At 34.5% G+C, this 12,562-nt stretch overlaps 1 protein-coding gene across 1 annotated transcript; it reads left to right on the forward strand.

The window, feature by feature from the left end:
- The first annotated feature begins 1,177 nt into the window (after positions 1-1,177).
- Positions 1,178-8,879, forward strand: LOC130636422 (N-alpha-acetyltransferase 50-like). The gene is made up of 7 exons (XM_057446144.1): positions 1,178-1,260; positions 3,779-3,846; positions 4,053-4,149; positions 4,550-4,592; positions 6,456-6,575; positions 7,683-7,749; positions 8,544-8,879. Exons 2-7 carry the CDS (start codon positions 3,839-3,841, stop codon positions 8,692-8,694), a joined length of 486 nt encoding a protein of 161 aa, XP_057302127.1. The 5' UTR covers positions 1,178-1,260; positions 3,779-3,838; the 3' UTR covers positions 8,695-8,879.
- Positions 8,880-12,562: the final 3,683 nt, after the last annotated feature.

Here is a 12,562-nt window from a genome sequence, read left to right on the forward strand (position 1 = left end):
CTAAGCGCAGTGTTAAAGCAGGTTTAGATTTCATTGGTCTCATTGTGTAGTTTTGTTTTACGCCTTAGTTTGAACTGTTTAAATAAAGAAAATGCAAACATCTATTCGCTGTAAATGGACTTTAATACGATTTACGACAAAGAGTGAGTGTAAACAGTTGGGACTGTTGCTAACCTACAACTTCGGACGGTAGAAAGAAGGACGAAATTTTCAAGTTCGTAATAAGAAGCAATTTGGAAAGTCGTCTCTGTGTCAAAAAACGATAATAAGTTTTGCTGACATCAGCACGACCTTGTTTTCTAGTTAGAATCTTTCAAGCCGTGGGGGAGCGGATTGCTGTAGTACTAATAGACGTCGTAAAGTAGTACTGTTCTGCCCAGATTGCGAAAACGGCCTGTTTACAACCGGGACAGGCGGATTATGTACGCATGGTTCAATTATGTCTTCTTTGCACTGGTTATGCCGTGGACCGGATTATGAACGCTTATATAAATGGCTGACCAGGCAGGCTGTGATTGGCACTTTCTTCGAACTTTTGTGAATTAAACATTCTCCAGAAGGTAGAACACCCCTTAAAACTAAACATGGCGAAAGAAAAAAGTCTAGACGTAATTTTTAGAGTATAAAGTGCTCTTGTAGTAAATACATTGAAGTAAATAAATTTTACGGAACCTAAATTATTGTTTTTGTGGTAGTTAAGTTTGATGAAAAGTTATTAAACTTGCGAATCCCAAAATTTAGTATTTGCCACGAAATTTCGTTTTATTTGAGAACAACAACAACTTTGCCACCCTGCTTGTCAAAAGTGATGACGAATGATATAAAAGCAGGCGGCCCCGATTATACTTGTTCTATAAGTCTCGAACAATATTTGACTGTCATACATAAGCTGGCCTTCCCCGATTATGTGCGTTCTATATAATAAGTGAGAAATAATATTAGACTGTCGTATATAAACTGGTCTGCCCTGATTATGTTCCAAATAATATTTTTTGAGTAATAAGCAGGCCCATCCTAAATATGTTGCCCTGATTATGTATTTTCTCCCCTGTTCTTAACCGGGGCAAGCTGCCGTACTTAATCAGGGCAGCGTTTATTATCCGGGCAGAACAGTACAGTTAGGCCGTACACATTGGGACGAAACATTAAAAAAGCCACTTTGACCCACAGCAAATATATGTCATGACTTAAGGCCGCAAACGCATTTTCAAAATGGCAGAATAGTTTTTAGCGGCGGGAGTTTCGGGAGTTAACGTGGAGGTAGCTATCATACCTTCTCACATTTTTTGTTTTTTGTTATGTAATTATTGCATATACAGTGGACTCTCTCTATCTCGGCTACTCTCTATCTCGAATTTCTTTCTATCTCGAACAAAAGTCTCAATCATTTGGACATTTCTCTAGCTAGCTAGACCCTCCAACTCGTGAGATAGATAACATGGTTAGATAACATGGTTAGCCTCACTAATGTCGAGGGATAAACCCTGACTATTTTTTCCAGGAGGGGCCATGGCTTAGATGGAGAATCCCAGAGTATTTAATGCTCATTTTGAGCTATGCAGACCCAATTGTATTAGGGCCCGTGCTTTATACTAGACAACTCCCAGCAACATCCAACAGCCCAGCAACATCCAACGGCCCACACAGTGTGCCATCTCCCCAACTTCCCTCACATGGGTTGGATTAACCAGGGGCTATTGTAACATTTACTCACCCGTGTTGGCCGTCAAGAGGAATCGAACCCCAGTCTCCCGCACAGAGTACGACAGCTATAACCACTAATTTATGGTGCCACAATTTTGTAAAATGAAAATTCGAATGCACCTAAAACATTTGAAATTTGGACTCCAAACAAGGAAAACAGAAGGCTTTGTTTTGCTCAATTGTTAAAGTTTTAACTATCAAAAGGACACTTGAAAACAAAAGGGGGTGCCGATAAGCCACAAACGCCCGCATATATTCGGGCGACTTTTCAAATAAAATTGGCGGTTGTCCCTTGAAACCACCCGGACTTTCCCGAACATTCAAGAAATGCAATTCCTTGTAACAAACCATGCGGATGATAATTGGGAAGAAGGCGCTTGAAGAGAAAGGAATAAAATTTATATAGAAGTTATTTATAAAGTAAACTTTATCAAAAACCATCAAAAACAGTTCTTTTAAGAACTTCGCTACCACATAGTAAGTTTATCTTAATTTTTATAGTGTGTTTGAATTATATTAGTGTCTTTTTTTTATTTCGGGCATTGTTTGGGCCTAGGCGGTTTTTTTCGGGCGAATACTTGAATTTTTTTCAAAACACTGAACTCGCCCGGAAACGCCCGCACTTTTTACGGCGTAACTGGCTCAAAAGTGCAACATATTAATTTCTAAAAATTAAAACATAGCTAAGCATGTCTTGTCCCACACGAAGTCGCTCCTTATACAAAGTCGTGCAAAAATATTTGTCTTGCTTTAGACGCCAACTTTGAAAGTTTTTGCCCTATGTGGTGCATGCATGAAAAATCACAGTACTGATTGAAAAAAGGAGAGGATTCTTTAAGTGTTTTATTGGCAAAAAATAAAGAAATTGTTTAGGACAAAATAAAGTGAAACTTTTTACCATAAGTATAAGAAAACCACTGTAATGCAAAAAATGCCTTTTGGTCAGCTTTGTGCTATTAAACCTAATTAGGCCCAGTCACGAAGTCGTCTATATTAAAATGCCCTTCTTTGGGTGGTTGCTATTCCTGCCCGAAGTTGGTCAAGAATCGTCAATATTACAATGCTACTCTATTCTGGGCATGCTTTTGCTGAAATAGGTGTAGATTAAACGTTTAAATTTTGGTTAAATATGTGTTCATAAGAGCGAATTTTCGTTAAATTAAGGCATAAAAATAGTAAAGTAGTTTAATAAAGTTATTTTAAGACGCAAGGAAAGCAGTTTTAACTGATAAAAGAATGTGTTTTACGTTGCATAGTTTTGCCCACTTTGCATAGTTTTGCCCTACTTGGGTTATGATTTGAAAACGCTGGATTTGAACAGCCTGACACAAGAAGAAAGCATAAAGATATGCTTTAAAAAAATAATTATGAATTGAAAAAGAAAAAAAACATTTTTTTGCTTTGTCAACAAAAATTTCAATTTTTATGAGAATTTTATTTTTTGGTCTGTTGTGATTTAAGATCGCTAGCTAGAGAGACTCCACTTGTGTAGCTATAGCTAGCTAACTTGTTTTTTTTTTACATATTCAAACTATGCATGTTTGAACTTTAATTTAACTTTAGCTTTGTTATCAATGTCACCCATATAATGATTTGAGAAAAAACACAGATATTTCAGAACCAAACTGTCACAGAAGAAGCTTCAATTAAACAAGTATATATATATACTACAAGTGCATGAATTAAAGTATATAAAGCTAAATTAGCAAAAATAAACTAAGTTAAAAACAAAGATTTGGTGAAAATTTTCAAATCCTTTAAGAAGAGTTGATTAAGGAATGGAGTGTTTTTCTCAAATCATAATGACTATCTTTAATCATAGAAACATTTGCTATGACATTTGCTGTCCAGAATAAATCCGATTGTGATTTTCAAAAAATATATACAAATTCTTGACAAGTTTTTAAGCTCCTTTATATAAAATCAGCTTGTTTTAAAGTGTCAGGTAAACCTTAAAGAACTGTTTTTTAGCATATAAGTACTGACTAAATTTTATGGGGTACATTAGTGTTTAAAATGCTAATTTTGGCACTGTATCAAATACATATATGTTGTGTATTTATTTTTTACTCAGGAAAATAATTCAAAGCACATTCCACTGAAGAGAACACCATCCACCAAAGAAAACACAGCAATGACTCGGTAAGCCCCAGTTTTGTTTTACCTCCCTCAATCCTAAATAATATACCGACCTTATTATAGGAAATTAACGAGGCACAAAATTGAGAAGACACAAAATTGACAACCACGAAAATAACTTTAAGGAATTTAACACGAATGCCTATGGCAAAATGTATTGTAAATATTCAGCTGACCCACTTGTTATTGAACCAAACTTTCTCTCTCAGTGGTGGCAGAACAGAACTTGGAGCAGTCACACCACACAACATCAAACAGCTGAAGAAGTTGAATTCAGTAGTTTTTCCAGTTTCGTATAATGACAAGGTATGGAATATGCACACTGTAGCATATTGTTTTCTGAGATTCCAGTTTTGCAATAGTTTTTTATACTGATACTTCTGATAAAAATTATAGTAAAAGAATTCTCGTGTATATTGTGTAATTTAAACTTAATGAATTTATACAGCGCACTTAGTTGGACAGGTAGAATGAGTTACGCAGTCAAGTACGATTAACTTAACATGTTTGTTATTATAACTTCACCATGTTCCTAGTTTAAATATCTTACAATAAAAAACAAATAACCATGTTGTAAAAAAATTATCTTTAAGTAATAAATTTTGCACTGGTGAATAATTTATTATTAAGTCGATCTACTGCTGAATTGTCAGATTATTTGTGTTATTTAAACTTATTTCTAATGAAGCCAATATTTTTCTTTTAGTTTTATAAGGATATATTAGATGTTGGAGAGCTGGCCAAATTAGGTAAGTTATAAGTACTTTGCAGATAATTTTTATGACTGGAAAGGCGGAGGTTGCCCTTACCGATGTTCATTGTTTTTTTCTAAAATGGTATGTCATGGTTTAATACGTGCATTATAACAGCTTATTTAATGTACACTACTACCTACCACATTTTGTTTTGTTTTCAGAATTTACTTTTTTAATCATTGCCTTTAGCATAGTTTTTGGCATGCAGGAAATTTGGAGGCTGGGATCGAAGGGCCGTTAGAGCAGGAACCCAGGCTAAATTTTTTTTATATAATAGTTGATGGAGAACAAGACTGTGCTATGTCCATTTTTGTGAAAATTAAGATTTTAGTGGGAAAATTTCTCTGCATTGAAAACTGTACTCTGAACAATGCTATGTCCACAATAGGCTATTAAACATTGCTAAATGCCTTTATAACTGGTCTTACTTACTATAACTACATATAACTGTATGGTAAATTTCTGGATACCAAAACAGTCCTAGGTCCAAGTAGTTGGACATAGACAGTTTACTAGCTCAGACTAGAGTCAATACTTCCGGCAAACAAAAAAATCCTAATAATAAACATGGCTTTATATTGTTAAAATTATGAGGAAGTTGACAAACACCTGAAAACACAATAAAAGTGATAACTGGAGTCAGTGAAATTGCTATATTGAAGTTACCTAACAAATAGAAACTATTTCTGTGGCTAAACAAAATATTCAATGTGATTTTTCTCAGTTTTGTATTTGCGGACATAGCATAGTCTTGTTCTCCAGTGACGATATAACGAAGACCAGAATTCTGCAAACATTAACATGGCAAAGAGATAAACATGCAAGGCTCCTGAAAATTAGTACTCATTTCCTTCTGTACTTTTGTGTAGACAACAAGTGCTGACTTTTTTTTGCCTGTTAAACATGACCATGAGCGAGAATAAGAAAAAGATCCGCTTGAATTTTCTCTATCCAGGAATAATAAAATGGAGTATCCTTTTGATTTTCCAGTGGTAAGAAAAGTTTTGCTGGATCTCCCACTAGAAAAACGCTGCTCGAACCATTTAAGGTTTGAACCAAAGTTGCCACATAAATATTAAATACATTTTAAAAAAGCCTGGGTGATTTATTCATATCCATATATCTGTATATACGAAATACACGAGCTACTATACGAACTTATTATCCGTACAGGCAATACATAGTCCAATTGGAACACCTGCTTTTACCTTTCCCAAGTTTAACCTGCTTCTCAGGTCCCGGTTCCCACCCTCTAGTGGCTTCCACAATACTTATAAATTTTTTCAGCATTTTCTTTAATCCTCCTAATCCTAGTTTCCAACAAAATGAAAGGTTGCACAAAGCAGGCACAAAGTTCTATGTTTGTCTACGTTGCCATTAAGAACACACACAGGTTCATAGGGAGAAAATAATTGGAGAGGTGGAGAATAAGGTGGATATCATTTTATATTAAGGTGTAAATTGCCGATGCACCTAGTGATTTGATTAAATTTGATGTTATCAGCTATTTTGCTAAAAGTTTCTCCTGCGTACCTGATTTACTTCATTGGAGTTTATTTCACAATTCTGAAACACCTGTGCATATCTTTTGTGCCTTTACTAAGCTTTTTAAGTGTACCAGTCATGAAAATTTATTCCTTGATTTCGCCATACACCAATTAAAAGATTTTTCTCAACACACGTAAATCTAATAAATTCATTTGCGTGGTAAGTATGGTGTAAACCTCACCGAAGGAGTATGTATGTCTTGATTTGTATGATTTATGAGTAAATTCTACACTCCCTGTAGCACAATTACTCATATTTTTGCTTTTGTGTAGCTCAGCTGGTGTTTGAAATTACCCTTTTTTGTTACAGCGTTCTACAATGACATAGTTGTTGGAGCAGTTTGCTGTCGTGTGGACAAATCTGACAACTCACGGAGGTTGTATATTATGACATTGGGTTGTCTGGCACCTTACAGAAGGTTAGGTATAGGTGAGTAGTTTGTCTTGTTGCTAAAGATGGTTAGAGAGTGAAACTGGTACATTATCGTCATAGAAGCAGGTACAGTTGAATGATGATAATGAAACTTTTTATCAGAATTTTCTCACAACCGATTTAAACTAAAATAAAACTTGAGAATTAAAATAAAAATATGGCTGTTGAAATGTGAACTTTTTCCGTTATATTTTTCCTCTATTGAAAGTTGGATATAATCGTGATATTTGAAGGTCGAGCATTTTCGAACTTAATCTATCCCAATTTTTTTTTCACTCTGTTTTTCTTTAAACTCGAACCTCCTTTTATTGTTATGTACATAGTTGTTTAGTCATCAGAATCATGGAAACAGGGATTATCATATATTAAAAAAGAAATAGAAATCAGGGCAAATTTAGATTCGTTTCTTTTTTTATTGTGTTTTTGCGGTTGGCCAGTCTGTTTACGTACCCTCTCCCTCCTAAAAACGTTTTTATGGAAGAACCTTTTTTTTAAAATCAACTTAATTCTTAATTTCAGCGTTAGCGTAAAATTTTATTACCGTAAAATTTCGATTTCAGCCGCAAAGTTGCAAGACATATTTAAATTTTACTACATTTCAGCTTTTCAATTCCTTTTTTTGCGACTTTAATGCTATACCTTATAAAAAACGACTGTATTTGTTGAAGAACTGTTTTCCAGGTTGTTTGTTACGTTACATAGATTTACATCCAGATTGCTGAACTTTTCCCAGTTTGGTTGCTGAAAAAATTGTGTTGTCTTAGTAACGTCATGACAATGCATTAAGGGTTAATATTATGTGAGCAAGTTTCCCTTAACTGCTCAGATTTCGCTGAAACTATTTCGGCAAACTCAAAAGGATTAGTCGTGTAAAAGCTGATGCACCCGCATTTAAGAAAAATTGACAAAAATCTGCTGAGAATGTTATATGTAGCCCGGTGCTCCGGCCTTTTTTGTTCTTATATCATACGTCAGCAAATAACAGCCGACGTAAAAAACCTGCTTCGTTAAAGCGTTACGATTTGTGTATATGTAGAGTGAAGACGTAAATCGACTGTCACTACTGAAGTCATTTTTGCTGCATTGTGTTCATACGTTGTTTAGGTACAATAATGTTAGAACATGTTTTAAAGATATGCGAAGATGATGGGAAATTTGATAGCGTTTATTTGTAAGTAGCCATGTTTACTTTAATGACCAGTTGATCAAAATTTAAAATTGTAGCAGACTCTGAATGAAATTTAAATTTAAATTTAAAAAAAAAAACCCTGAAAAGTTTGTAATGTCTATTTTGCCAAAACTATTGAAATGGACTATTTGTACTTGCACTTTTAGGCTGCGCAAACATTCATTTGTCAATCAAACAAAAGCCTTAAAAGTCACATATTACTTAGTAAATGACCCCAACTTTGATCCAATAAACTTTAGTCTGTAGAAAGCAGACTGATATAATGGCAAATGTTATAAGCATAATGAGCCACTGCAGTCTCAAAGTCTGAAGTTTAAATAAAACCAATTTATGTAACTGTAGATTTCCTGAACTATTTTGTACAGGTCCGGTGTTGCTCAGATATGCAATTCAACCCCTCTGACCACTGAACTGTTAACCATAAGAATATGCACCCGTTTTAGAAAAAACACTCTAGCCAAAAAATAATTTCTTTTCAACATTTTATTTGCACTTGATGGCCAAGGTAAAGACCTAGATAGTCCGTGTTTTGGTACAGTTCGGGTAGCCCAATTCATCCTCTTTCTTAAACATCGGCAGCACTTTTAATAACGACCCAGTCTTTTGTGATTTCTAGTGCTCTAACTGTGGTTTTTTTGCTTAGTTTTTAAACGTAGACCCACGTGGTCCGTTATCTAATGGTTTAACATCCTGCCAACTTTTTTGAGTCCGATTAAAAACCCAAGCTGTTTGTCTACTATTAGAACAGTTAACTGTAACGTTTAATTATTCTATAGACATGTGCAAGTAAGCAACGAAGGTGCAATTGGCTTCTATAGAAACTTTGGATTTGAAATAATCGAGACAAAAACACAATATTATAAAAGAATCGAACCGGCTGATGCATACGTGTTACAAAAGACTCTTCGTCCCAGTTCTAAGAAGTAATTCCGACATTTTAGTAATTCGTTAACGACATTCGTTATCGCATAATCAAACTCGATATATTAATGAAAGCCGTAAATCCTCGTAATCTTTTTGCCTGAATGCGTAGTTGAAGACCACAACACAGAAACGTGTATATGTGAAGATGTTGATTATGCAAAAAATATTGTTTTTTTAAGAATGCTAGATGCAATGTTGTTTTCTTTCTGTTTAATTTCACCATAGTCTTCTATAGAGTCGAGAGTTTTCAATTCCACATGTCTGATATTTTGTCGTTTGATTTGTAGTTAAGCTCATTCCAGCAGCTGATCCTTTTCTTGGTGTTGTTTGCGTGTTTTGAATCATAGAAAAAACACAGTTGTAATTTTGATGAAATAGAAAAAATATTTTGTAAATCGTTTTGATGTTATGGTTGTCACATGCTTATGAGAAACTTTTTAGCGCCTGCGCATTAACGCAGTGATCTTATTTCTGCAGAGACCTAGGGTCTTATACGCCCAGTGGAGTTCTTACGTCCTTAAATGTTGGTCTAACTTAAAAATGTCATATAAATTTCGAGGAAGCATTTTTGCTAGGGAGAAAGTGGCTGTTATATAGAAAAGTTATGACGATAACGTCTGACGGATTATGCCTGTTGACAACCTCGTTTTCAGGTCTATGTGTTTCTTTGAAGCACTGCTCTTTCTGACATCGTGTAAACTGCTGGCGTGGAGGGCGAAATTTTGTTTTTTATTTGTTATTGGGATAGTTGTTGAATATTTACCAGGTTTAGCTGTACTGTAAACAAAGAGGCCTAGAAACAGGTTAGGTGTTGATAGCTAGTTACAAATCCAGCTTCTTTATTCATTACGTTTTCATTTTATTTTGAACTTCTTAATTTTTATAATGACTAAACGGTAGTTTTAATTTCATCACCATCGCTAAAGTGCATAAAGATCACGAGATTTTTTGTTAGCGGCCGTGTCCTTGGACAAAATCTCGACTTTTGTCCAAGTGCGTACCCCGTAACAAGAAACCTGTGAGCTGCTACCGTTGAAATGGAAATGAGCCTTAAGGTTTATCTTAGCTATACTCGTACAATGAGGTTGACTATAGTTTTCATTAAATTTCAAGAAATAGATAGCATTGTTTCAAAATTTTTGTTTAAGGTGGTAAAATTAAAGCAGTAAAACAAACGTGGCAACCTCGTTCCTAGGACACTCTTTTTCAAAGAAACAATGAAATTGTTGGGTTTTTTTTGCATGTTTATTTCTTTTGATTGTATGCTTAAATGTTCTAAATCGCAAACAGGAAATGTAGCACAAAAGAAATGGCAGTGACCTTTCTTGACCCCACAGCCAGTCTAATGTCTCTATCGCGGCGACATGTTCCGCCTCAACGACGGCGACCTTTAGATAACTGTATTTATAAATGCCGTGTGAAGTCCTATTGCCATGTTATCTTATCATCTTAGGTTTCCATTAGGTAGAGATTTGAACAAATGCAGTATATCTTTAGATTAGACAGAGAATAGATCCCGGACAATCTGATTTTCAGTCTCTAATCTGAATTAAGCCAACTCATTAAACAGAGGGAATTATAAATTTTTAACACCTAAAAGAGAGCAAAGCTTTTAGATAGTCGAATGTGACCATAAAAGGTAATATCACTTAAAAATCACATGTTTTCTTCTCAAGGTTATCTATAGTATATAGATCTCCACCGATATCTGATTTTTCTTTTAAGATAACACCTTATCTATCCGAAAAGACCTCCTCTTGTTTATAGGAAAATAATTGTAATAATCATGGTCTTAAAATCTGATATTACTAGTCGTTAGACCGTGGAAAATCCACGGGTTCGCCCGTCCTTTTTATACCGCATTGCGTGCTTCTCGCTATTGCGCAGCTAAGCTACCATTTTGCGTGACAGACAGACAGACGTATACGGGCATTATAATATAGATAATTCTTTATTTTTTTACATATTACTTTGTTCTTGCTGTTTTTGTTGATGTTGATGTTGTTGTGCTGTTGTTGTTGTTGCCTGGACGTGTTTGTTATTGTTATTGTTACTTTTCTAGAGGTAGTTGTGGTAGCGAAGGTGGGCTGTTCCATTACGGAGCTTAAACATTGCGGTCAGGATGCAAAAAGTGAGAAGTATCAAGTGATACCCGATATCTTTTAGGTACATCTGCAAACTTCAATTCCTCGTTTGAACAAAATAAGTCCTTGGCGTATACTTATGATTAAAAGAGAGGGAAAAGGAATCAAGAATTCCATCACCTAAGGAATGTTTATCTAAATAATGGGTACTTTTTACATAAAGGTGGTTTATTGACAGAAGTCTCTAATTAACATATAATTACACAATTACAGCGGAAATTGTAGTATTTCAATCTCTAATTCCTTGTTTTTTTTATGAAAATTTTTTTTTATCTAAAATGAAATTTTGTGGTAAAGGACAACAATAGAAAAGTGTCTGGGAAAATCCAACGTCGGTTGACAGTTTTAAGTGGACTCGGATACAATTAGTAAAAAGGTAGCATATTTATTTAACCAACTAAAAATTAGTGTTTCCTGCTAATTTACAAAAAAAAGAGACTAATTGTTGCCTAGCGTCGTGATTGGATCGAGCCGTCCCTAATAAGCAATACAAAATGTATTAATGGCCGTTATAAATTAAATGACGTTACGGAATGATTTGTTTAAAATTGATTAGTTACGATGGAGCTGCATGTGTGAATAGCGAAATGTTTTGCTAGGATGGAGTAATATATGTCTACCTTGATTTACTTATTTATCTAACTATTTTCATGTGTATTTGTCAACCTTGTCTCCAGGACATCTTTTATCTTTTCTGATGTGTTCGTATAATACAAGATGCTCTGGAGAAAAGGTTGGTATATTTGTGATAATGTTAGATTTCAAACAAAATTTGTTGGTCTAGTACGCAGGAGAGAGGGGTGAAAATACGGAATTGGTGAGATTAGGACTGTGCATTGGTTGAATATTAAAAGATAGATAAAAAATAGATCACTTTCAGTTTAAATTAGATACGCCATCTTTAAAATATAAGAACGAAGAAAAAACATATGGGCCGACATATATACAAGAAAGCGTGATGGCTTTAAGAAATGTGTCAACATTTAACAGAATTCGAGTACTATAAAACTACCTTTTTGGTTGTTTCAAGAGCTAAAGGAAAAAACAGCGTGATGTTAACCTCGTCCCCAGGCCTTTTTTGCTTTTTAACCGGGTAACAGGTATCCATGCCTATGAAGTAAGAATAAAAAATGTGAGGATTTGGGTATCGTACTATATTTTTTTTTTGACTCACTTTAAAATTAAGATAGAAAGTCTACCAGACCACATCCTTATTTTCAGGTTCTTTTGCCTTCTTGATAAGAGATGACGGAGTAAAAACGCAAAAAAACCTGGGGACGGGGGTGTACTAGACACTTTCCATGTGGAAATATAAACAACAGACCCCAGAAGTCAAATAAATACACTAAAAAACGAATTATCCGCTTGGTAAAACCATTTTTCTTAAAAAAAGGAATATAACTCCAAAATTTAATTCCTATGCCTTTAGGATCTTGTGCTACAAAAAAATCTGTATGAATTTCAATAAAAGTCATTTTACACAAATATAGTCCTGTTTTACCTACAAGAATGCGCACATGTTTAAAAAAATCCGCGGACTTTTATAAACATTGACAATTGCATGCGATTCTTATTTTATATATATTTTTCGCGTTATAATATTTTGTTTTCTGAAATATTTAAAAATTGACGTTTTATTTTCTTTCATTTCCTAATTCTACTAGTAGCTAATATTCTCTGAACTATTAATGTTATAATAAAGCTTAAATTCGACGGAGTTTTCTGCT

Source organism: Hydractinia symbiolongicarpus, chromosome 3, assembly GCF_029227915.1.
Source record: "Hydractinia symbiolongicarpus strain clone_291-10 chromosome 3, HSymV2.1, whole genome shotgun sequence".
Taxonomy (NCBI): Eukaryota; Metazoa; Cnidaria; class Hydrozoa; order Anthoathecata; family Hydractiniidae; genus Hydractinia; species Hydractinia symbiolongicarpus.

What these genes read in the sequence shown, in the direction of transcription:
- LOC130636422 (XM_057446144.1), top strand. An exon ending in TTACAGAAGGTTAGGTATAG is followed by an intron (nt 6,576 to 7,682) that starts GTGAGTAGTTTG and finishes TACGTTGTTTAG; the next exon opens with GTACAATAATGTTAGAACAT. An exon ending in AAATTTGATAGCGTTTATTT is followed by an intron (nt 7,750 to 8,543) that starts GTAAGTAGCCAT and finishes ATTATTCTATAG; the next exon opens with ACATGTGCAAGTAAGCAACG.